A 26564-nucleotide genomic window follows, 5' to 3' on the forward strand; every position below is an offset into this window, starting at 1 on the left:
CAGGAGGCGGGACAGTAATCAATCTCAGAGGCTTGGGTCCCCCTGTTGGTGGTTGGAAGACTGGCTGGTGGAGTGCTGGCTTTTGTCTGGTCTTAATCCCAAAGGATTTATTTTGTAGGGGAATTCCTTAGAAAATGGTTTGAAGGCATTGTAAAGCAGTGTGTGTTACCAGGTTTTCCTTATAGACTGAATCTTATAATACTTCATCCTCAGAATTTTCATATACTCCCGGCAAATCTGAATTGGAACCACTTTCTTGAGACTTGTATGGGTGCATATCTGTTCTTACGTATTTTCGACTCTGGTTTTCTTGTGTAAGGTGAATTCTCACATTCTGGAATATTCCTGCTAGGCTGAGTAGAGCATAAAGATACAAGTTTTGAAGAGTCTCAGGGAGATAAAATGAAATGTGTTGACAAGTAACACAGTCACTCAAAACCCTGTCCAATTAATTGTAAGGACTGCTCTGGAACAGTGCTGTCCAGTAGAACTTTCTGTAAACATTCTGTAGCTGTGCCATTCATTTTGGGAGACATATGGCTGATGAGTACTTGAAATGTGTCTGGTATGACTTAAGGAAGTTAATTTTTTAAATTTAATTAAGTTAATTGTAAATAGCTGCGTGTGGTTGGTGACCACTCTATTGTATAGTGCAGCTTAGAATATGCCATTTGAGGGATTTGGGGGGTATTTTTATTAACCTAAAAATGCTCTAACGATTAGAAGACCCAAACTCAGCCAGAATTCCTTTGGGAACCTGCTTGTTAATAATTTATTCCCAAATGAGGTTGTTGTAGAGGTGCATGTTGGCATTGCTCATTGTTCCTCATTCTGATTTTTTTTCCCAAGACACTGTTCAAATATTTATTTGTAATTTGACTTAGTATCCTCTCCCCTCTCAGTTCCCTCCACTGAAGGTAGATTGCCAGTGCGATTTCTGCTGGATTCTTGTTGTCGATTCCTGTTGTCGATCTCAGGTCTTTTTTGATGATGTTGAAGCAACAAACTGTCAGACCAAGAATTGCGAGGGAGTGGGGGTTTGCACCCTGTGTTGCGTGGCCCTCACTGCTGTTCCCTGACTGCACCGTTTAACCGTGAACGTGCGCCTCTGCAGCCCAGGCTGCTGCTGCCTTGACAACGGCGGTGTCTGACACGCTCAGACGCAAAAGAGCTGACTTGGCAGCTGCCCAGCAGATTTTTATAAAGGCTCAGTTGGTGGCCGGAGATTCAGGCTGTCAGAGTTGTGTTATGCAATAAATCGTTTTCAGCAGAAGTTCTTAATCCAATTTCAGCTGTGGCTTTTTTTTTTAAATAGGCGGTAATCAAAGATAAGTACACATTATTTAATGGGAGTTTGGAAGAAGTAAAACTCTCCTTGCATAAGCATTTTTCAGGCCATTTACTTTATCCTGGGAAGCATGTCTGTTGGAGGAAATTTGCTGCTTGAAGTGCTTTTAATTTAAAACCAAGGCAAAGGAACAACGTTCACAAGTTCAGTAAGTCAATGGCTTCCTGGGCATTTATCTGATTTCTAGATGTGAATATCCCCTGATTTCTCTTTGATGTTTGAGTATTGACAGTTAAACCATTTTATGGAATTTATAAAAATGGGTTTGCAGCAAGTTGATTTGAGAAATTGAGTCGATTTCCAGTGAAGGAAATATTTTGTTAAAAGGGGAAGAAACAGTACTTTTAGCCTAAGTTGTGCCCTTCTCTCACGTTTTCGTTCAATATTTCTCTCTCTCTGGCTCTGTAAACCCTTGATTATATGGAATCTGTGCCAAGAATCAGCATCCCCCCAAAATTATTATTATTATTTTTGATGCTTTCATTGTTCTCTCAAACTGTTGATGGAAGAGGCTGACATTTCAGATGGCAACAACTTGCATTAAGTGGAATGATTTAACAGCAGGTAAATGCAAAACTTGTTCTCTTGGAAATAAAAGACATTCATGGAGAGGTTTCCAGATATTTTTCCCTGGAAGGAGAAAGAATTCCTAATCCTTTCCTCCCCACCTTCCTCCTAGACCAGTCTTTCAAATTTTGTTTTCTTATTGGTCATCTGTGCTGCGGTCAGTCAAACCCACCTTCTCTCTCTGCCACCCCACTCCTATTATGTGGCATTTCCTGTTAATCCAACCCAGGGTGGGGAACTGGACATCACACTTCATTTTTTTTTTTTAAAGGGGTGGAAAGTAACAAATCTGTCCACTCCCAGAGCGTTGGCAAGGTGGATAGAAATGGGATATATGCACATGGTTGTATTGGTAACTCATCCAGTGGCTCCTGTAATCCAAACACATGTTGTTTGTTTTAGGAGTTGTGTAAGTTTTAATAAATAGGTTTCATGTTAGAAGGTTTTCCTGCCTGTGAACCTAATGTTCTCTTTCCTCTCAGTCTCTGTGCCCCCATCTGCTTGTTTTACTTACCAGAGCCTGTGAGGAGCGTCTGACTCACTGTGCCCCTTCCCCATGGAAGCAGGAATGCTTTCTATGGAATGTAGTGCCTTCTGCAAGTGCCTGTGTGCACCCCTACCCCAGCAGGTCGACATTTAAAACATTGGTTCAAGGCTCTGGATTTCAACTTAAAAAGCACTTCTATCCTGCTGTGTCTTGGCTATTGACTTTATTTTTCATAGTGGTGATGTTAAAAATGACCTGTGTGGTAGTGAAGATCTTTCCTTAATGGGTTCAGATCTGCTAGAAGGGTCGTAGTATAACTGGTAGACCTATGCCCTGGTTTCTACCAGTTGTCCCAGCATCATTGTTAACCATGCCCTTGGTTGTGATGATGAATTACTTGGTCACTCTGCCTGCGATTCATGAGTCTCTTAGGCTGTTAACTATCTTTCATCGGGGCCTGTTTCATTTTTAAATAGTTGTATTGTTAGAAAAAATTTTTTTTAAATTGATCAAGAATGTGCTTCCCTAGAACTTATGATTTTTTTTGTCCTTGTTTCCCCTCTCTTGAATCAAGATGGGCTGAATTTGAAACCAGAGAAAAAAACCAAGACAGAGAAATTGCTTACAGACGCTTTGAGAGATGCCCTTAGAACTGATATGCTTTCAGTTACAGAAGGTAGTTGTAAAGGCCAGTCAGAGGAAACTCCCTCCCTCCCCCGCTCCCCTCCGCTGCCTCCTCTTACTAGTTTCCAGCTCTAGCTCAGGGTCACAAGTTGTTTCTCATATAACATTTATATTTGCCTCTTGTAATTAGTAATTTTAATGGTGCTTTCATGTAGAAGCCAATGTGAGTTACACGTTTAATGTTTACTCTTTAATAACAAATTTCTGAGTTTCAAAATTTCACTTCCTGATCTGGCACCTGCCACATAGTGGACTGGTGGACTGGTGGAGCTGGTGACTGTGCCATCCCCTGGTTCTCTCCAGCCATGGAACCTTTGGGCAAGATACTGAAGCTCATTTAAAAAAAAAAAAAAAGACAAAACACGAAGAGTTTTGTGATTCCTTCGACTTTCCCATCCCTTTTAAACTAAAGGGAGAAAGTATGGTGTGAACCTTGTACAAAGGGAGGCTGAGCAGAGAATTACAGGAGTTAATTACTCCTAAGTGCTGAGCCCAACATCTAGCATGTAGTGAGCACCCGGTAGACGTTTGCTGTTGTTATCCAGTTGGCACTCTGTCTCCATGGGTTCTGCATTCCTGGGTTCAACCAATGGAGGATTGAAAACATGCAGGGGGAAAAAAATTTCAGAAAGACACAAAAAGCAAAACTTGAATTTGCCCCACCAGCAAATATATAAATATTTGCTCCACCTGTAAAAATGTAAACAGCATTTACATTGTATGAGGTGACAAGTAATCTAGACATGATTTAAGGTGTACAGTGGATGGATGTGGATGTTGGTAGGCTACATGCAAATATAACCATTTGTATGAGAGACTTGAGCATCCTGGGATCTTGGTATCATTGGGCGTTCCTGGAGCCAATCCCCCGCTGATACTCAGGGATGGCTATAACCATTACCATTTTTCATATTCCCCTGTTATGACTCCAGGGGGTATCGTCCTCTGCCTAGCACCTGTTTTGTAAGCTTGACTGACCTGGCGTCCCTGTTTTCTTGCACTAAAGCATTTGAGTGCTCTAAGGAGTATTGGAAGCTATAAGGAGTATTAGAAGCCCATCTTGTTGAAGAGCTGGCTGTCACTGGAGAGCAGAAGCCAAGGAAGCCTCCGCTGGGCCCTGTGGCCTAGTGGAGGGCATGGCTTTACTGTATCAGACACCTGATCAGTTTTGAGACAGTCAGTTACAAGAATCCTTGGTGCCGTTAGAGCACATTAAATCAGTAACCCAGCGTTTTAAAGCATGGGCCATGGAGAGGTGATTTGAACGGTCAGCAAATTTATGTTAAGACGGTTTTGGGCTTTATTTAAAGTAACATTGGTTTGAATTTTCGCCATCAGTGGAGGTTGGGGTAGGTACTGAAGTACTTTGAAAACAGCCAGAGTTTAAGTCCTGCACACTTACATCAGAGCCCCAGCCTTTCTCCATGAAGGTGCGTGGGTAGGAGAATCTGCAGCCTGTCCTATCAAATAAACCTGGTTAAAGAGAACAACTCGATTTATGTTCTCATGCACAGTGACTCTTTTTGTGACCTTTTTGTTTTTAGTTTTTGCCTTAGCAATCAGGAGACCATCACAGAAAAATTCTATAACTTGGAGCCATGATTTGTTTTTTTGTTTGTTTGTTTGTTTGTTTGTTTGTTTGTTTTGAGTTGGATTCGGGCCTTCCTTTGGGTTTTGTTGTAATGGAGAAAACAAAGTATCTCCGCCCCTGCCCCCACCCCAAATAAAACTACCATGGAGGGTATAGTTAGCTGCAAGCTTAATGAGATCCAACCGTGTAATGTGGCCGCATTATAGTGTATCCTCACTTTTGGATTTGTGCAAGGAAATAGAAATGATCTTATTGCACATGTTGGCCCTGTTCTGGAATACTGTTTATTCACATGTTGAAATGTATGTTTTATTCCGGGCGTCACATTTTAAACGGAAGTCACCCCAATTTGGGTAATCAGAGAATGAGGATTTGAGAGACTGTGTTACATAGGAACGATTCAAGGAACTAACACTACTTAGTGCCTTACTTTTTTTTGTTGATTTCACTTTTTGCTATTTGGTCACTTGTTTTAATTCACTGAATTGAAGTCAAAGGGATTTCTTAGAATATATTAATACAGACCTCTTATTTCTGACAGTAGAAATGGCACAGTTAGATGGAGTTCGGGAGCATTCATCTTGGGGTTTCCCCTTATCTTTCCCTTTGCCTTTACTTTGACGGGAATGAGAAAGTGATGTGAAATGGGCAGGATGGGGAACCAGTGTGTACAGCCGAGCTTCTGAAACTTTCATGTGCATGCGAATCACCAGCGGATCTTAAAATGAAGATTCTGATTAAGTAGGTCTGGGGAGGGCCCCAAGAACCTACATTTCTAACAACTCGCCAAGTGGTTAAGGCACTGGTGGTCTTGGGTGCGCATTTGGAGCTGCCGGGATATGGACGGAGGTGGGAAGAAGGCGGCTGTCTCTCTCCCGGGACCGTGGGCTTTGGAAAAGTTGTTGCTTAGATGGTGCTGCCCACTGCAGGGTGTGCAGTGTCTTCACGCCTTACTTTCTGTGCTCCTTTTTCTTACACGTCTGTCATAAAACTTGGAGCAGGTAGAGGTTATGCTGTGCTCTGTTTTTCCTTTTAAGAAAAAGGTCATGACCATAAGCATTCTAGTTTAATTCCTGACCTATTTCCATTTTTGACAAGAAATTATCCAGTTACTTCAAAGAATGGCAGATGTTTTGCAAATGAAAATAACACTGTCTCACTATTACTTTCAAAGGTCTTACTACTCAAATCTTCCATTTGCCTAAGAAAGGTATTTTTCACAGTCCATAGCAAACTGAACCTAGAGCTAGGTGTTCATTTCCCCCTGTTGCCCCTGTTGGCAGACCCAAATATTTTTATTTCAGTGTTAGCAAAGCATTTGTTTTGGGCTCGGGGAGAACCAAGTAAGAGATTGGCGGGTGGGAATGAGGAAAGGTGGGAGCTTGAACTGTTCTTGCCATATTTTTGATGGGCCATTAACCTAGAGGTCTTATTGAAACCCCATTTGGCAAGGGGTGTTTTTAAATGATGAATGCAGTTCAGAAGAACCGACGCACACTCTCGGCAACTGAATTTGTATCAGAATGAGTGAGGTTGCTGGACTCCTGTACCGATGGCTGTGATTCCTCCTGTATCTGCCTTTATGAAGCGGACCAGTAGAGGAGAAGGGACTGGGTGCTTGGTTTAGTGGAGGAAGCTTGGAAAGGATCTCTCTGTGTTTAGTGCTGCAGTTCAAATCCCGAGTGATTCCCTCAGGGGAGGGAGAGCCGCGTGGTTTGAAGTGGCCCAGGAAGGCCAAACGGAAATAATGTGGATTTTGAAAACTGAGGCCCAATTGGGCTGTTTGACAATAGTGATTTGGGAGTGAATATTTGAATACAGGAGGCTGGGGGTGGGGGTGGGGGAGGGTATAATGAGAGAAGCCTGAGAGAGCGAGGAGGCGCCTGTGTGGGTGTGATGGTGACTGGTAGGTAGAGGGGCCACGGGAACGGAAGAGGTGTCTGTGAAGGACTGGTTAGTGTTTAGCTGAGGGTAAGGGACTATGATGGGGTCACTAGATTGGAGCCCTGCAAGGCCATGTGGGCTTTGAGATGGGCAGTGTGTGTTCTGCAGGGAACTAGGCGGTTGCAGAAGGGGTGGTGTGGCCACCGGGTTGGGGATTTCTCCAGGATGTGGACACCACAGGCTTACGGCTGAGAATGAGAGGTGTCACCTGGGTTACTAACTGGAGTGTTTCATGGGGAGGAGCTGTGATTTCAGTCAAGAAAATTGTCGTGATTTCATACTTCGCCCATCCTGGATGTTGGCAAGGCCAGGCCCCGGCAGGCCACGTGTGGATGACCGTCTGTGGGAAGCCTGCCTTCTAACGAGGGAGTTTTGTCTGAGCTGTTCTCTTGAGCACTCAGCATTTGGCCTTTCACAACGGTGATGAGTGTCAGGCCCCTGAAGTACCTTCTTTCTGGTTTCCCACGACCCCAATTTACACAGCGTGGTGTTGCCTGGGCGTTGGGTGCAGGCCCATCTTACCTTCCGGCACCTCGCCTTCCACTGGGGAGGCTTGTGAGCGTAACGTAGTGATTCATCATGGCTCTGCAGCTGCGAACGCCAGTTTGATTTTTAATCTCTGAATTATTACTTACCTGGTGAGTCTTTGGAAACAACAGAGTCAGCTTCTTAACCTACTAGGTTTGTGTCTTGCATCATTTGAGGGAGATGACAAGTCTTGACCGGCACTGTCAATTGTGTGTTTTTTTAAGTTTGATTTTTAATGTCAAGAACTTGAAACCCCATATTCTGTGCCCTGGATTTGCTTCTCTTGCATTTAAAGCACTTCATGGGTGTCAGGGGGCCTCTGGGGTCACGGAGCGAACCTTCAGTGCGTCTTCCTTTGCAGGAGTTTTCATCTCATGTGGTTTACTTAGACTTTTAATTAGGCTTTAGTTGTCGGGGTGTAATTTCTCTGCATGGGGGCCTGGAGTCAGAACGAAGGCACTAGTCTGAACAGGAGGCAGTAAATTGCCGTAGGAGTTTTACATTGAAAGCTATTTTGGGGCTTTGTAATGTATAAACTGTGTATGTAGAAATAATCGTTTATAATCACAGCACTGTTTGTTGTGGAGATGTAAACCCTGAGAGTAGGAACCTGGTGGAGACGGAGAGAATTCTGCCTTCCCTGGATCCTGAAAGGTGGATTGCCGCCTAATAGGCCTGGGCGCTTCCTGAAGTTGTGCCTGTCCTTCAGTTGAGGCTAGAGGTGCTCTCATGCCCATCCAAGGGAGTTGCTCCAAGAGTGGATTTGGCCACGTTGTGCTTTTCATGCAGCTGAACCTTCCTCTTAACTCACCGTAGTTACATGGGCTCCCCAAGTGGGGTCTGGTCAGTGCTTCATTTTTCTGGCTTTTAACCGTGCGTTTGGAACACCTCTGGTGACTTGGACCCAGTAGCAGTTAAGAAGTTATGCATGTTCCTCCTGTCGGGTGGAGGCAAAGTTTGCTGTCGTCCCTGTGAGCCGCGACCACCACCACCCTGGTCTGCAGCCGACTGGGCTCTCCCAGGAGGGCGACTGGGGAGACAGGATGTGCCTCTTCCCCTGGAGGTAACGGAAATCTCAGCCCGGCAGGCCTGCAGCAGTGAGGGACGTCCTGGACGTGGTGGAAATCCTAGCTCTTCTCTCCCGGGCCTTCTCTTCCCCTAATTACAGAAGATGGAGAATCACTGTCATTCTAGGAAATCCTGGAAGCTTAACAGGCGCACACTTATGTTATTTAGGGCTTAGAGTCCGTGCGGCTGGATTTCCAAGGTGCAGTTTTTGTGCGCAGAGTGTAGCTGAAAGAGGCCTCAGATAAGCTACCCCCTTGTCTAGTCCCACGGAGGTTTTCGTGACCCGGTGGCCCGCAGAGAACAAACCACTTCTGTGGAGCATTCCGAGCAGCAGCACCAGCCTGACTCCGGGATACCTGGCCTCCTGTTTGAACAAAAGGCACTGGAATATCCAACATCCTGCTCAGTAAAGCCTGAGTGTTCATGTCTTCCTTATTCGCTTAAGGCCCTAAATATCTGAGAATGCTTCCATCTCTAAATTGAACTCTTAGACACTGCTTAAGTGTTGAAGTAGGTGTGTGACGGTAAGGACTTCTTAGATTGGCAGACAGTGTGCAGATACCCGTGGAAGAGAACCTGTGACTGTCCCCAGCTGTGTGAAGCAACACTTTAAACCTTGAAAAACCTTCTTGCTGGGTCCCTGAAACAGTGAACTCAGCGTGGACACCCGTTCCACCATCTCTGTCTTCCCAGACTTGGCGCTTGTCCTGCCTCAATCCCTGCTGGTCTTTAACGTTTCTGTCTTTACTACTGGAATTGCTGGAGTGGTCTCTGGGCTGCTGCTGGTTCTTTGGTTCCCCCACCCACTAGCCCAGCCTTTATTTTATTCATTCATCTCTCTGGAACTTGTACTGGATCTGATACGACAGAAGGGAGCCACACTTTTACACAAGACCTTCAGTTATTAACTTGTGTGTATTCTTTTCAAAAAACCATTCCTCCTACCACTGCATTTTCTACTCCATCAAGATCCATTGCCTCTTTCTGCAGTGGTCTCTCTCTTCTTTCTCTCTCTCCCTTTCTTTCCATCCTGCCTCTACCCAGCTCCCCTTTTGGGGACTCATTTCCTTAAAAGGCCAGTGCAGATTCAATTTCATTTCTTCTGACTGAATTTTAAATTCCTCCAAAGCAGCACCAACCCCCAACAACAACAACAACTTTTCCAAGAGTGTAGCACATACTTGTAGGGCATATGCCTCTCTGGCATTACTCAGTTTAAAAAGCTCCAGTACAGAGGTGCATTGCATCTCCTGTTGTGGGTGCAATCACTCTTTCCTAGACTTTGCCAGGAGTATAAAACTTCAGTATTACTAGTTCATGATGGTATTTGGGGCTGGGGCGTAGAAAGGATGAGAGATGGTTGTGTCTTTCTTCCAGTCCCTTTGCGGCCCTTTGGGGAGTTCTTTTCCTCAGGTCTCTGCAGGTGTCGGAAGGCCCAGTGCCACCCCTTCAGCAAAGGATTTGAGTTCTCATCTCCGGAACTGGGTCTCGATCACACATTACTTGCTTGGATTTTTTTTTTTTTAAGTTTATTCCTACTCTTAGTATTTGCTTGCTTTCTTTTGAGTAACTTCCCGTCTCCCCATTCTTCCTTATGTCTCTCCAGGACGACAGTGATGGGATCCCGTGGTCAGAGGAAAGGGTGGTACGTAAGGTCCTTTATTTGTCTCTGAAGGAGTTCAAGAACGCCCAGAAGAGGCAGCACGGTGAAGGCATTGCTGGGAGCCTGAAGGCGGTCAATGGTGAGTTGCCTGTTTTGCTGGATTTGATGATGTCTCTGGGCCTGGCCTTGTTTCTGAAGTGGACGTGCTTTGGGTGACTCGTGCTTCTCAGGCCGGGCCCCTAACGGCAGCTATTCGGGACATTCTGTTGGGTTTATAGGTTCATTTTCATGGTGCATAATATAATTGGCAAGGTGCCTTAGTTAGTCTGCCCTATGGGCAAGACCAGGGCTGCGATCTGGTTTCTGCTGTGGAGCCCGACTTCCAGGTTTTTTATGCGGCTATCTGTCTCTCTACCCAAGTATGATGGTGGAAGCCTTTGCTGTTCTTGCTGAAATGTGGTGGCTTGATTCTTATCCCCTGTTTATATGGGAAGTAGTCTAAATCTGTGTGCCTGCGTCCCTTCCTGCTCTCTCTTTGGCTCCGCAGCTGCCTGAGGCCCGGCTTCCTTGTTGAGCAGGCCAGGCAGGTGGCTGCGCGGCAGCAGGTGGACAGTGGCACAGAACTCCTGTGCTATGCGTCGGGAAGTGCACCTCATCCTGTTTGGTTATCAAACAGATCTGTGGAAGCCGGGGGAGGAACCTTGCTCCTCCCTGAGCTTATTCTGATGTCTCTTTTCAACAGGATTAACATGACTCAGGTGAAATCATCCAGTGAAGACCATTTCAGAACTAGCATGTGGTTATTTTACCTACGGCTTATATTTTATCTCAGGGGATGTGGCCGTGGCAGCATTGCACAGCCTCTCTCATGCTTATTAATCTCTTAGAATCTAATGTAAATGTGAATGAATTGATCATGTTCTGGTTTGTACTTGCTTGGAGCAAGAAGATGAGGAAGAAGAGATTCTGCTTTTCTTTTTGAGTCTTTGCTGTCATCAGGGGATAATAGAGTCATCACACATGGGGAACCTGGCCGCTTGCCAGGGTGCAGAGGGACAGGTTGACTTACGGCCTCCCGTTTCTTTCCATCCTGCTTAGTTGTAAGGTGACTTGTCTGAGAGTTGCTTGTTGGAACCAGTGCTTCCAGACAGGACCCATTGGCACTCTGTTTCCATAAGGCCATGACGAGGTTTTCTGAGATGACCTCTCTGAACTCCCCCGGGATCTCCTCTGCAACCTACCCATGTTCTGCTAGTATTGTGTGACTTGAAACAGAAACCCCCTGAAGTCTGAGTCAGTGTGTACGGGAAAGGCCCATTTGTGAATCTTTCGCATGTGCAGAAGCAAAATAAGTCAAAGAATCTTGCCACAGTTGCACAATTTGGACCCTGTATATTCCTGCGTCTCCTACAAGGTGGGGACGCCACCCACTCCTTGGCTGCCTGTAATTGAGTAAACACCAAGCCCTGTGTCTATTTAGAGGGCATGTGATGTGATCGTTCTTTGTCACGGCTTCATGTTGAACACAGGGTTTTGCTTTACGTTTTTGAGGGGAGGGTGATTGGGAGGAGAGGCTCCTTGGACCCCGGAGTAACAGTAGAGCTGTGGATGCTGTGGGTTTCGGTCCTACTGCTGTGGCAGTCGTGTTCTTATTCTGTTCAGGAGTGGTGATGCCTTAGTGCTTTAGGAGTCTGTCAGCAATTAAAAAAACCACCCAACTGGGAAAAGTCAGCTTTCAGGACAAGAAGGTAGCCAGGTGTCCAGGATTGAATAAAGGCGGAATTTGGGTAGAAGAACAGAAACTAAGTCATTCAAGAAGCAACTAGTGCTGCCAGCCAGTTGGCCAAACACAGCCCTCGTTTTCATTGGCACAGTCACAGAGGTGGCGATATTGAGGAAGGAATTCTAAGAATAAAGTTGGCAAAGATATCTCTGTTGGGATCATTGAAGACTTTAAAGAATTCTTTAAAACCTGCATTTAAAAAAAGGTACTTTTTGTTTGTTTGTGGTAGGTGATCTCTCACCCTGATAAAGACTGACTGTTTTTTAAATACTAAGACATCATGGCTTCCGTCTTTTGGTTGTGACGTTGCTGTGAACTTTCCCTTTTCTGCTTCATGTTGAGTGTTGTGCAGGCAGTATTCCAAGGCCACCTTTTTCTTATTCTGTATATTGGATTTTGATAGTAGTGCTAATAAGTAAACACATCGCCTTGTTTCAGAACTTATTTGTGTTTTAAGAATAATTTCCTTAAAGGCAGCTAGCAAAGTGTGCTTTCTTGTTTGGAGGCTACTGGGAAGCACAGAAATCATGGGAATAACTCCTCCTCTGTAGGTCCCAGCATCTCAGGGGTGCTCTCCTAGGGGGATGTGATCCAGAGAAGGCATAAATAGCAGGCAGCCTCCAGGACTGTGGGGGAGCAGCTATGATTGCAAGCAGCGTTGTCTCTGAATGTGTGTACATACGTGTGCTTCAGTGTGTAGCACTTGAGTTTGAATGGATGCTTTGTAATAGATCATCGTTCATATACTGTGCAATAGAATGACCTTGTCTTGAGCTGTACGTCACAGCACACTATTTGGGGTTCTTCATTGTGGGGCAAGAGAAGATAGGTTAGTTGTGGGAGAAGAGTGGTTTTAACAGTCATGCTTTTCCTTTTTTTTTTTTTTTTCGGTCCCCCATTCCCTTGAGATTCGTTTTCAAAAGTTGAAAGTTTTTTGTTTCAAAAGTTCCATTGGTCCTGGTTGGTTGGTTTGTTTCTTTTTTTGGTGGGAGGGGGATTAGGCTCATTCGTTTGTTTAATAATTAATTAATGAATTAATTTTTAGAAGAGGCACTGGGGATTGAACCCAGGACCCCATGCATGCTAAACATGCACTCTACCACTTGAGCTATACCCTATCCCCCCATTGGTCTAGTTTTAATTGTGACAGGAAGTTGTCTGGTGGTAGAATTTTGAAACTGTCCAGCACAGAGCCTCACTGGGTGGTGTGATATGAAAGTGCCCGGACAGAGGTGAGAGCAGGTGCCTGTACCCCAGATAGCATGGTGTTGGGGTGACTCTCTCCCCCACTTCCCTTTTCTTGCTTTGCAGCTCGGGGATCTTGGATGGTGAGGTACCTCTGAGACCCCTGGCGTTTTTGTTGTAATGGGAAGAAAACATTCTGAGTGTTCTCTGTGGTAGTGACTTTCCCAGCGTCACATGGTTATTTTTTATGCAGTAGCAGAATTGGAATTACAGCTCAAGTCATGTAACTTTGACTCCAGTACTTACTTTAGAACGCAGAATGGAATGAGAATGACACCATATCTTTGCAACAGTAGTATTGAAAAAAAGGCATTTTGGTTTTTTCTCCCTATATTAAGTAAAGACGTTTCTGGGTTATTGGTCTTCCCAGAGTTTCTTGGGAAAATTCAATTTAAAAATAATATTTTGAGTTGGCAATAGCATGGGCTTGACGTAATTTTTTTTCTATCTAACTGGGAAACGAATTGGCAGCCCCTTGGCTGCGCCCCTTGTGTGAGGAGGGCCGGGGTCTGGTGTCTGTTAACAAGCAGGGTGCCAGCAGCAGCAGCTTGTCTCTCGGTGGCTGAGCTCCACCGCCCGCTCCTGCAGGTCTCGTACAGTGGTAATAACCCACGCAGACAGAAGATAGTAGAGAGGCCTCACATTTTATGTTGTAAAATCCATGTTTGCCATCAGTCTTGCTTTTGTGGTTCTAAAGTGACAAGGAAGGAGTGTTTTTGCCTACTAGAGGGAGCGAATGTGTGCTGGAACAGCCTCGTGGATTGTCCTGTAGGAGTCGAAGCCATCATTACAGCTGGTTAGTTAGAGCCAGGCTTCCGGGGGAGGTGGCACTAAGATTTCTGCTGAATGCGGGCCTTCTGTCTCCTTCCTGTGTAGATTGCGTTGCTTTTTGCTGGCGGTGATAGATGGACGAAAGCTTCTGAAAGGGCTGGCTGAGGCTGAGGCCACTCTCTGAGGGCCCTTGGCCTGCTGGGGCTGAAATTAGGAACATTTAAATAATAACATGCTACACACATAATGAGTACACATAATTACACGGTAAGAGAGGGGAGCTATTAGCTGTATTCGAATTTCATTTGCTTCCTATAAATTTCATCTGAGATCTCAAACACTCTGGCCAGCTATAGAGCCTTGACTAGATTTCAGGGATACTGCATCCTTTTTTTCTTAGAATCTTCCAGTAGTTGTGATAGCTGGAACCTGTCTTGAGAGCTTCTGTTTTTGCCAGTTATTGTTCCAACCCTTTACCTGTGTTTCATGCATTTAATCTTCAGAACCAACCATTTTATAGACGAGGAAACTACACAAGGGTGGACTAGCAGTTTGCTCACACGAATAGTATGGGGCAGAGCCAGGATTTAAACCCTGGCTTTCCACACAGAGTTCCCCTGCTTTTAACTACCACTTAGGTAAATAGAGGTAATTTTGGAACCATCTATAAAAGGTAAGATTCCAAAAATATGAAATTTAGGAGGGTGAGTGTGGTTCTGGGCTTTATTAGCACTTAGAATTGAGTTGGTAGTCAGGGGGAGTCAAAAACTGCACTCCTCCTGAATGGCTGCCCTCCTTACACACACATACATTCATTATTTCTTTCTGTTTCTTCACCTAGCGATACAAATCTGTATTTTTAATACTGTCATCGACCCAGCCGGCTGGCTGAGGGCTGCCACTCATCTCCATGAGGTGGTGAGAGAGGCAGTGGCCTTGCTGGCAACACCGGCCAATTTGTAGCCAAGGACCGGAGTTAGAAGTGCAGAGACAGGACCCCCTGCACCACCGTCCCCACCGGCACTATCTTTAAAAAAAGAGTAGAATTTTTATTGACTCTCTTCAAAATCTTTCTCAAAGATTACTGATGTCTATGGAGTGAAACATATGCCCAACTCCTGCAAATTCAGTTTACAGGATAAAATTAAAATGACTTGTGAGTCAAAATCAACGTCTGGGTGTTCTTGGAGCCACATTTGAACGAGGGCAGTGGTTGTAGAGTTGCCTTCCCTCGGCCTGAAGCTCGCGCGCGCATCCTCCGTGAGCTGTGGGCAGCAGCGGCTGCAGGCTGGGCCGCGAGTCTCAGACGTTTCTTACCCGTGTCCCCGACGTCATTCCATGTGACAGACAGCTGGGTGCAATGAGGGCGAATATACTTCTTGAAAACAAATTAAATTTATTCTTCGTTGAAAAACAAAGCTGCAGCTGTCTTGGAAGACTGTAGAGTCGAGAAGGCTTGATTTCTTTCTGTCGGTAGCTGTTTTGTCGTGGGTCTGTTTATGATCTTGAGTCAAGCAGGTGGGGCATGTCTAGATAGAGTTCCCGTTTGATCAGTACCTGATGGAGTTCTTCAGGAAGCAGAAGAGTAGGAAGCATTGTGACTGATAAAAACGGAACTGAAGTTGCTTTTTTTGGAGGAGTCAGAGTAGCTTATTTCATCTCCTCTAAGATGCCATTGGTTGATGCATTATTATTTTATGTAAGAAAGGAAAAAATACTTCCAGTTATATAAGCCATCATCATTGTGAGGTGCTTCTAACCAGAGAAAAATATGTGTGACTTGTTACCAATGAAGCACAACAAAACACAGTGAAATGCTTTAAAAATCAGATGTTTGTGACTGTTGGGTTTGGTGTGAGGAGGCTTCGCTGGGAGGTGGGTGATGTGAAAGGCCCAGCGTTGAGCAACCAGGAAAAACTTAATCAAAGAAGTTGCGTTTAGAGAGGGGCCTTGAAAACTCTGGGGCTTTTTGAACAAGGGCTGAGGATTGGGACAGGGGAGTGTTGGGGGCAGGGGTGAGGACCAGTAAATAGATATTTGCCAGGAGTGTGGATGTCACAGTCCCGTGGGACAAATGGCAGGTTTCTGTGGCCAGCCTGCTTGTCCTACTCTGGCACCAAGGGACTGGTGAGCCCGCCTGCAGAGTTACAGATTGCTAGAGCAGGAAGGGACTTTCGGAGGTTTTAGGTCAGACTCACATTTTACAGATGAGGTATTTTGAACCTTGATGATGAGCTTAACTGGAAGGAATGGACCATGCCGAAGACTGAGTGGAACCGGAAAGCCAATATAAGTGACGGTGAGACACCAGCCTTCCCAGTAGGCATGGCTGCTTGGGAGGAGGTTAATGCACTCGTTTCCCTTCACTGTGCTTGAGACCCGCTGCCTTGCAGCGTCCGCAGCCTGCTGCCTTTGGCATTTCTGCAGACTCGGTGGTGGCTCCCCAGCACATCACTGTCGGTCAGCCTGGACTGCTAATGGGAGAGGCGACCACACCGGTAGTGTCTCCGGGTGTGGGAGAGGCGTGTGATGTCTGAGCTTGGGACAGTCGAGTTCTTAGAGCAGCCCAGTTTTGAGGGGTGTTGAAGGCAATTGAAAGCAAGAGGCTGAAAACCTGCTGTGGTCTGGGATGGTTTTTGAAGCTCTTCCACCTCTAAGTGTCTGTCTTTGGGCAGCGCCTCCCATTGCGCACCCAAATCCATTTTTCTCGTCTCTACTAGGACACCACTCTGGGAAGTATCCCTCCTTTCTTCTGCATTATTTATTCTATACTAAATCATTTTCAAAGCATGTTGTGGTTTCTCCCATAAAATAAATCCTCTGTTATTCCTGTCTCCCCCCACCCTGCTGTTCATTTCTTTTTCTTTATAGCATAATTTCTTGAAAGAAAATGTCGTAACAGTTAATCTCCCTCTATTATTCGTATTCATATTACTGTCCTCTCCCCACTCACTCTCTTTTGAACCCCCAGAGTCAGGCCACTTGCCAAGGCTAATAATGACCTTGATGGCTACATCCAGTAATCACTGTGGCTTTAGTTGCCCATTTCGCTGTGTTTGACACAGTGATTCTCTCCTAAACTCTGTTTGCCTACTTGCCTTCTGCGCTTTGATTTCTTGATAGTCTTGTGAACTTGAGGTTTCCCAAGCCAGCTCTGTATGTCCACTCTCTCATCTGCTCCTTGCCTGTCTTCCCATTGCCAGTAAATACCGGTTCCTTTTCTTTGGCTGCTTTGCTTAAAATCTTGGAGTTATCTGGTACTTCTCTATTTTTTCCAGATTTTGCGAAACCCATTTATTCTAAACTCACACTGTCTTCTGGAACTGGGTTGGCAGCACTGCCACCAGTCCATATAGTCTCTAGCTTGAGCTAGGATTCCTAAAGCTCTCTGTTTCTGCCTTTTAACCTTTCCTGGCAGCAGCCACAACAGTCCTTTTATAAATGCAAATCATTACACCCCTGCAGTCTTCCCCTGTCTATCTTGGCGTCTCTATTAGCGTGAAAGCTAAACATCCTTACCCTGGACAGCTGATGTGTCCCCGTAGTATCTCTCTGGTCTTACCTGCCTGTCTCTTCCTCACCTCTGTCTCACCTGATGTTCCAAAGGTACTGAGTAGTTCACTCTTGCCTCAGAATTTTTCTGTTGTTGATGCTTCTTTCTAGAACTCTCTCTTTAGGCCCCTACATGACTTGATTCCTCCCAGGGTCCTGTTCATATGTACCCTTACTGGAGACTCCTTCCTTGAGCATCTGATTAAAACTTGTGCCTTTACCTGTTACCCTTTAGCTCCTTAGCTTGAACTATTTTTCTGTATAGAATCCTCACTGCCTGATGTTGTATTATGATTGTTTATTATAAGCTCTCTCCCCACAGTAGATTGTAAGTTCCAGGAGAGAGAAGCTTCATCCGTGTTGACTGCTGCCATATGCACGACTCCTGGCCACTTTCTGTAAAGCCACGTGGTCGCCTGCACACCAGCCGTGCCCCGACCCCCGCCCAGCACCCCTCTGCCCCTCTGCTCCTCTCTGTTCAGGGGTTTGTACCACTGCTCACTCCTGTTCTCATTTTGGGAACACACACACCTTGACCCTCCAGTCCTCTTGCCCCAGATCAGAGCCCATGCTGTTTTACCTGTCACCAGAGTGCCTGTTGATTTCATAAATGTAGTGTGTTTATAAGTCTCATTATCATAAACAGTCTTAGAATTGGGTCACCATTTTCCTCTTTGTTTTTGAAGCACATTTGTTGAATACCTACCTAGTACAAGGTACATAGTTTGGTAGTTTAAATTAAAATTGGGCTTTTAAGAAAGTTGAAGGTGCCCTCTTTAATTCTCGTAACAGTACGGCAATTATACTATTACTATCACAATTGTGCATTTGATTAGTGGGTCTCAGATGTAAAGCAACTTGTATAAGGCTGCAGAGCTAAAGAAGTGGTCAGATCAGGGTCTGAACCCAGGACTCCTGACCCCGTATCTTGCCCCCTCTTTTGTTTTTAAACTTGAGGAAAACTTTACAGTCTGTGAAATCACTTATCTTAGGCGTGCAATTCCCTGAGTTGCCAAATGCACATGTTCCTGTGTGAGCAAGGCTCCAGCGTAGATACAGGGCTTCTCCATTGTTCCAGAGAAGTTTCTCCCTGCCCCTTGTAGTTCACTCAGATTCTTCAAAGTGTGTGCTCATTTGGGGGTTTGGCTACATGGCTGTTTCTATTTTTAGATGCTGTTTTGATTATACATGAGTTTATGATGTTTCCCTAGGTTGTACCAGATGCTTGAGCATGTCTGCTGAGACTTGAAAATGCCTCAAAGCCAGAGGCTCATGTGTGTCTGGTAAGCCACTCTTGGAGGTGGCTTTAGGAAGTGTTTGAACGAGAACCCCACATTGGACTTTCTCATAGATGACGTTCACTAGCTTGTGGTGGCCTTCGTGGAGCCAGGTTCTCAATCCTAAGCTTGCGTCGTGGCTTTCCTTCTGAGCTGCTGCACCAGTCCAGACCAAGTGGCCTTTCAAACAGTTGTTTCTCATCGTCTTCCTTGTCTCCTTTCTCTCGATGCGTGCCCCAGCGCCTCCCCATCCCCACCCTGCCCTTGTGGCACTGTTCTCAAAGTGTTAAGAATACTCAGCCTTAATGTTACAATTCAAGACATTCTAGAACTGGGGGCCAAGACTTGGCTTTTCCCCAAAGACAGGCTAAAGGGATATGTGTATGCCATGTCCTTTCTCTTCTAATACAGTGTGTTTTCAGTTAGATTGATTCTCTGTAGGACCCCATGATCTACCTAATGGCCATGAGGATGCAAAGACATGTGGCAGCATGGTGCGATGGCTAATTTCTGTTCATTTTCTTGTGGCTGTGGTGTAAGCCAGTATATTAGTCAGCTTGTGCTGCCGTAACAAAATACCATAGATTGAATGGCTTAAACGACAAAGCTTTACTTTTCCTAGTTCTGGAGGCTAGAAGTCCCAGATCCAGGGTGCTGGCCACTTCCCGTTCTTGGTGAAGCCTTGCGTCCTGACTGTGTCCTCACATGGCTGAGGGGCAGAGAGAGAGAGAGAGAGTGTGTGTGTACACTGGTGTCTTATTAGGACACCAGCCGTATCATATCAGGGCCGGCCCTTGTGACCTCATTTAACCTTTATCACCTCTTTACAAGCTCTGTCTTCAAATGCAGTCACATTGGGTGTTAGGACATCAGCATAGGACTTTTGGGAGGTCATGTTCGGTCCATAACAATTCACTGCTTGGTATGGATTTGAGATGGTGAGGATTCTATTTGTTTTAATTTTAGATTAAGTTAATTTCCGTGTTAATCTGCACCATGTTTCTTTTTGTGAGACTATAAACTGTTTCCTGGTAAAGTCAGGAAACCCTAAGAGCTGTTTGACCTGAGAGGAAATACTACTCCTCTCACCTGGGTGGAATTAAACTTGGACATTTATTTATTGAGTGGTTGCTTTTGTGAAACCATTTGGACTAACCCAAGTCCCTTACTTCGGTGGGGATTGGAACATAATTCATACGCGTGGGAAGCTGCTGTCCAAGGCTGAGCATTCTAAGAGAGGTCAAACAAGGTGTTTCAAAGGCGCTAAGGGTTTGGGTGGGGACTGGCAGTCGAGATGGCCCAGGAAGGATGGTTCTGTTGTTGATTTTGAAAAAGTCCTGGGATGATTTGAAGTTGAGGGAATCCTATTTGTTTTACATTAGTTTACCTTATTTGCCTGACTATTATGCTGGAGGTGTAATTTAGGGCAGTGCATCCGAAACATTTAAAACTTTCAGCATGTATAGAAAGGGAAGGCCTGTGGGCTCACCAGGTAGGGCTGCACTCAGCCAGAGGCAGCTTGCCCACGCGTGGAGTTGATCTGTGTTCATTCTTGTAAAGATAGTGCCGTTCATTTCCTTCTACTTGGAGAAAGGCCTTAGGTGTTGTCTAAATTTTTCCCGTCTCATGATTTGAATCCTGTGATATGTGGATTTATAGAGCTTATAATTACTATCGGATTTACCACGTGGACCAGTGCAGTTTTGCTTTGCTTGTGAATTTCTTAGATCCCATTTCCCCCAAGTTTAGAGGACCTTTTACATAGCTTTTGGAAACAGCCTGTTATGACTTGAGCCACATTAAATGTTTAGAGTTTGCTATGAGTATATTTAAAGCCAGAAGAGTGATAACTCATACGCTTTTGGGAAAATACCCCACAGTCCACAAATCCCTTAATTTGCAATTTGTTGCTTAATCTCACCCGCTGCCAAATCTCATGTATCTTTCTAGCTTCTCCATCGTCTTTAGGGTCCTTCTGCAGAGTCCCAGATTTAGCGTCCTCATAGTTTCTTTCCAAGAGATTGTAAAGCAGTCCAGATCTCTCATTCCAGGAAGTTTGGGGGCAGTGAAGGAAACGAGCTGTTCTATAACCTGAGACCTGCCTCTCAAGGAGAGGAGTGGCAAGAGCTGTGCCCAGCCTGCCAGCCAGGCTGTGCCCGTGCTGTGCCTGATGTCCTGGGATCCTGACCTGTCACTAGTGCTCTTGACCCATTCCCGCTCTGGTGTAATGGGGCCCGCTCTTTCTGCACACAGGCGTCTTCCTGGATGCCCCACCCCGCCCTTGTCTTCTGGGTTATTTCTTCGCCAGGTCTGAGCTTCCCTTTGGCAGGTAGATGGACGGGCATCCTGGTCACGGTTGGCACCTGGTCTGATGACAGGGACTGCCATCTGGGCCTGAGACTCCGGGCCAGCTTCTGCTGCTGTCTGAATTGGCAGTCTCCTTCCAGTTTTCTGTGGTTCTGAACTAGTTCTGCTGCCTTCTGATTGATGCATGAAGGCAGCTCAAGGTCTCCACGTTGGAAACATTTAACTGTTACTTCTGACAGTCTCCTGCCTTCCCATACGGTTGGGTATTTGTGGAGGGACTCATTGAATCTGTGTTTTGAAAGTTGTGTTCCACCTTCTAGAGGGTCAGTGATTCCTCTTTGGTCCTGATCAGGGCAGATGGCACGGCAGTGGAAATACTCCGTTTTGGCAAACGGGGGCTTCTGCAGATTTCTAGAGGGATCTGCACTTGAAATGGCCTAGCCTGTACCCTGGTGGCTTTACCTCGGCTCACTCAGTCCTTGACCTGACTTCAGGCTAGTGCTGTTTGAAAAGGGCCTTTCCAGTTGGAAAGTGTTACAGTTGTAAAGGGTGAGCTGGAAGTCTCTCAGCTGGCACTTTCTGAATCCCTCAGAGGAAAATATTGGCACACGCTCCACTCTCCAACTGAACCCTCCTTATAAATCCAGAAGCCAAGAGTTACGAAGCCATTGCACAGGGCCAGGTCGAACTGTGTGGGGGGACACGTTGTCATCCAAGCTGAGATAGCCGACTGGCTCATGATATTGTCCCATTTCCTTCCCCCTTCTGCCCACATTTTGATGGTAATCTTCCTGCCACTGAAAATAGAAGTGTCTAGTGAAGGCAATTTACAGTGTGTTTCTTTCTTTCTTTTTTTTTCTGGAGAGCCTTTTCTGCAGGAGATGCAAATAGCTTTCTGGTCCGTCTCCCCCCCACCCCCCCCACCCCCCGGTCTTTTACAATTTAAATCAGAAGGAAAATGCCAGGCTGCTAGATTCAACAAGTGTTGCACCTTTTAAGGAAAGTTGCCTTTTTTCATTTTTTGGCTTTTCTTATATGGTTTCAGGGGACAAGGTGCTGAGATAAGAAGCAGGAACTTGCCATTGATTTATTATCCTGTTTGTTACCATCTGTCTGCCTCGCACTTCAGTCTGTTGGTGGAAAGCCCAGTGTGAACAGGCCATGGGGCCTGAGAGGTTTCCGTCTTCCCGAGCTGTCTGACTGCAGGCTGAGTGTCATCCCTCCTCCTCGGGCCCCCAGAGGAGTCTGGGCATGGAGAGTAGCCCACGGGAGAGTGCTGGTCCATCCTTGGACACCCCTGCCGCTGCAGTCGCAGGCCCAGCAAAGATGCCCTCTCTAGCAGTGTCCACAGTGTCAGCCAGCCCCCGTGGTGCCTCTTCCCTCCCGGGGTCTCCCTTTATGGAAGAATTCCAAGGGAATAGGTTAAGATTGCCATCAAGTGGCTACTCCTGGTAGTGGATGGGAGGATGCTGGTCACCACCATGGGCTGACTTGTCACACATCCTCCAGTTTCTTAGCTCCTTGTGAAGCATAATCATGGTCAAAAATGCCTTCCGTCTGAGGAACTGACTGGGTTTTTTTAGTGGGGAGTGGTGGGGAGAGAGCTCAGAACATCTATATGGCACATCCTCAGAGAGAAGGCATCTGTGTGAACGAGAAGTGTGCCCTCCCAGGTTAGCTGTAACAGAGGCAGGCTTGGGTGCATGGGTCTGAGCACGGGGCCCTGCAGCTGTGAATGCACATGATCTAGAGGCTTCCTGGAGAGAACTGCTGGGCATTCACCCTCCTGCCGGTTCTGGGCCAGGAGGTCACAGCCCTCCCGCTCCGCTCTTGGAAATTGGTGGAGAAGACCATGCTGTCATCCCTGAAAGGATGGCTCTCAGTCCCACCAAGGGCGAAAAGAACTAACAAACCTGATCTGGCCATTCTGTTTGGCTCCTGTTCGTTGCTGCTTAGCTCTGTAAGTGGCGGAATGATTCCTTTCTCAGACAGAAGTGATATTCTTTGGGTTAATGGGGTGATTAATTTTAAGTCCTTAGTACCTGGCAGAAGGCAAGAATTCAAAGGGCAATTGTTATTGAGGTTCTAGATATACATTACCTAACCACTTCTCATAAAAGCTGTGGCTGTGTCATTAAACAGCACACTTAAGAGACTGCATTAAAGTCAGTTTGCTTGGTTCCCTGCGTCTGGGTGCCAGCATCCTGTAATTAGACCTCACCCTAGGACTTGGAGAGAAGAAACCCCGACCACGCTAGAAGGAAGTGATCCCTGTTTAGTTTTCCCCAGCAGGTCATTCCTCAGTGGTGCTGGGAAACCTGCCCTGTAGGAATAGTAAGAGTTAGGTTTGTATTGGCAGGGCGCCCCTACCTGTGCACAGAGTGCTGAATTCTGTGGTCTCTGAGAAGCCTGAGAGGATGGTTCCTGAGCTGGTGCTTGGTATGTGGAAGAAGATGGATCTGTGCCAGCTGGGCTGGTGGGGACAGACCTGAGGCCGGCAGAGGGGGAAAGTGACTTTGGAGTACATCAGAATGGCACCTAAACTTCAGGTCACAGTCAAAAGAAAATTCTTAGGGCCTATGTATTTTCAGCTGCCTTTTAGAAAGGATAGGGGCTATGTTATGTAACCACACATACTGCAATCTGTCAAATCACATTAACCCCAAATTCCTGGATTCCAGCCATTTAAAGCAATATTGGATGCGTCAAAAATTTGATGTGCTGTAGTAAGCACTGACATTGTCTTGTAATTCTAGTTCTGCCAGTAACTGGGTATCGCTCTGAGCAGTCCTCCCCACACTGGTTTTGTCCTTAAGTAAAGCGCTCGACACCCCTTTGTCTCCCTTGGGTCTGTTTCAGTGAGAGGGATGACAGGGTATGTTTATGGCAGACTCGAATTCTTCCAGTTCGCCCGATGCCCTGTGCTGTTGGGTTTGGAAACATTTGGGTGCTTTCGCAGAATTTGGAGGGAAGTGGATAGGAGGTAATCTAGAGGAAATGTGTCATCGTTAGCCACTGCTTCTCTCCTGTGGCGGGAGCACCCTTCCTCACCCCCGCCTCTCCCTGAGCACAGGAGTGGGAGGGCGATGCTTTCTCTCTGGAGGTCTCACGCAGGTGTAGACACCAAGGCAGCCAGCCAGGGTCCTGTATTTGTGGGTTCACACTTCTCAGCCCCTGTCACTGGGAGGGCAGCAGGCTGCAAGTCTAACTCCAACAGTTTCCTGTGGCTCTTTGTGCATCTTAGTTGATACTCGCTGACCTTTTCACCCGCAGGCTACATGGGTATCACCTAAAACCATTTGTGATAAAAATCCCCCTTTGGGGTAATTGCTTTGCATAGAAAAAGTTTCTGCCATTTTTTAGTTTTCTGAATAAGCTTGTGGCTTTTGAATGGTTCCACCCTCCGTTTTCCCTTCTCCCCTCCTTTAAGAGCTAGATTACACCATGAGCCATCTGCCGCTGAATTGAGGGGATTTGTCAGCTTGCTGCTCTGTTCACTCCCCCTCTCACTTCTCCCTGCCGTCTGTCTGTCTAGTGTGCCCTTTTTACTGGGTCTTCGCTCCTAGCCAAGGACAGCAGAGAGATACGTGAACTGCTGCTGCCTGCAGGCTTGGCGACAGGGTCTGGAGACGAAATGTTTGAAAAGTCTTTAGATCTGCTCCATCCAGGAGAGCTCTGGGCTGGTTTATGTTCTGTGTCTGCGCTGTCCTGTACAGTGGCCACTAGCCACTTGTGACTCCTGCTTCCTTGATGCCTAGCCGGTCTGACTGCTAGGTTCAGTTAATTTTAAAAGCCACATGAGACCAAAGGCTACCAGAGTAGATCATGCAGTTACAGAGCCAGGATGGGCATAGCGGTGGACTTCTCTTGTATCCTCATGCTCTGTCTTTTCTTCTTCTTGTTTTTGGCTGGAAGTCTTTTTAGATGGCCAGTGTAATTAATTTCAGAAACATTCTCTTGATATGTTATGTAGACAACTGCTGACAAAGTGAAACATATTAATGTTTGATTTGATTCACATGCTTTTAGTGTTTTGGGCAATTCCAGAATACTCCTGCCCATGGTATTAATGTCACAATACTTACATTATCCCTGACTTCAATATAGCGATGTTTCACAGTCTCCAGAGTTGTCTACTGTCCTCATGTACCTCATCTAGGGTTTTTTGTTAGGGCCACATAAGCAATGTTTCGAATAGCTGCTCCTTTTCATTAAGTACTGTTGTGTTTGGAAGCTAGTTCTATGACAGCAACACACCTATATTTTTCCTTTTGATACCATGTTAATAATTTTTAAGATTTCCTTTTTACTTTGTAGTTAATTAAGGAAATTCATTTTAATTGTGGAAAATTTGGAAATTTCATAAAATGATGCAAATTGCCACTGGAGAGAATACTGGTTTTTATTACTAGTTTATTTCTTCTGGTCTGCTTTCTGTACACTTAATGTATTTTTTTTAAACCCAACATAATTGTTCTATGCAGTGGAACCTCTACAGGTTAAATTAAACTGAATTTCCCTCATGTTACTAAGTATTTGAAATTGTGATTTAAAAAAATGAATCGGCTCCAAAATGAAACTTTAAAAAGGAAATCATTAAGGGGTTAAATATCTATAAAACATAATGTGAAGGTTAGTGTTAAATTTATGAAAGCTCTAACTTTATTTCACCTGAGAATTTGAAGGTTATTTCTCAAGAATTCCTAATTTTGATCAGAGAATGGCAACAGATCAGTTTATTGTAAATTAAATGAAGTACTCCCTAGCCAAATACTTTGAAACACAAAGAGGTAATTATTTGAAACATTTTCCTTTCCAGGAAGAAAAAGGGAGGGGGGTTGGTCTTTGATGCATTTTATTTAGAAAGGGGCCTCCCCATGGTCTCAAGAAACAGCTTACTCTTGAAACAGCATTTATCAGGCGTCAGCTATTTTTCTCTAGCTTATGCTAGGTTTTGGGGGTTATTAAGATGAGGAAGACTAACTCCTCCTGACAGTCAGGTAAACTCCTGCTCATCACGGCAGATATTGTATAGAATATCATCTGCAGAATGGGTTGGGTGTGTCCCTGAAGGCTGACCAGCAGGAGGGGCAGGAGCTTTCTGGGCAGACAGAGAAGAGAATATTGCAGAAGAGGGAACAGCATGTGCAAAGGCACTGAGGCTTGAGAGATCAAGTAACGATGAGGGCTTGTCATTTGCCGTACATGCCCCCAAGCCAGCTACCCCAACGCCTTCATGGACTATATCATAGGCTGTTGCCAGGTTTGTAAACCAAAGCACTGATAATCTATTGGCTCAGAAAACTGATACAGAACTTTCTCACTTAAAAAAAAGATGAACAAAGAATTTAAACCAATATAAGAACCAACAAAATAATAAAGACAAACTATGTCATTTCTTGCACATGAATTCTTGTTTCTTTAATTTTTTAGTACTACTTTTTAGAAGTGAAATTTCTGAATTAGAGACTTTTGAAAATTGTTGGCATCTGTTACCAAGTGGCTCTCTAGAAATACTTTTATCAGTTTATCACCATCTGTTGAGACTCTAGGTTTTGACAGAGTTAGATTTTAAAAGGTGGCCAAATGCTCTTCAGTTGTGACCTGAGTCCACTCTTTGTTTTAGTACTTTGCAAACGTGGTTTACCGTTAATCGTTATTCGTAAGTAGGTAAAATGTCCATGCTGTGATTCTGGTTGAGTTTTACTTAATACTATTGTGATTTATTTTCAGAATCTTAATGTTGATCATCTTCTTTAACTTGGCATCGTTTCTCTATACCTTTTCAAATCCATTACCAGAATCATTT

General features: G+C 45.3%; 1 protein-coding gene across 5 annotated transcripts in view; it reads left to right on the forward strand.

The window, feature by feature from the left end:
- JARID2 (jumonji and AT-rich interaction domain containing 2) overlaps positions 1-26564 on the forward strand; it is a 228771-nt gene that overhangs the window by 96778 nt on the left and 105429 nt on the right. For all 5 annotated transcript variants that reach the window (XM_074348127.1, XM_074348129.1, XM_074348126.1 and 2 more), the window contains one exon: positions 9824-9959. In XM_074348127.1, coding sequence (XP_074204228.1) covers positions 9824-9959 — 136 coding nt within the window. The remainder of the gene's footprint in view (positions 1-9823; positions 9960-26564) is intronic.

Source organism: Camelus bactrianus, chromosome 20 (assembly GCF_048773025.1).
Source record: "Camelus bactrianus isolate YW-2024 breed Bactrian camel chromosome 20, ASM4877302v1, whole genome shotgun sequence".
Taxonomy (NCBI): domain Eukaryota; kingdom Metazoa; phylum Chordata; class Mammalia; order Artiodactyla; family Camelidae; genus Camelus; species Camelus bactrianus.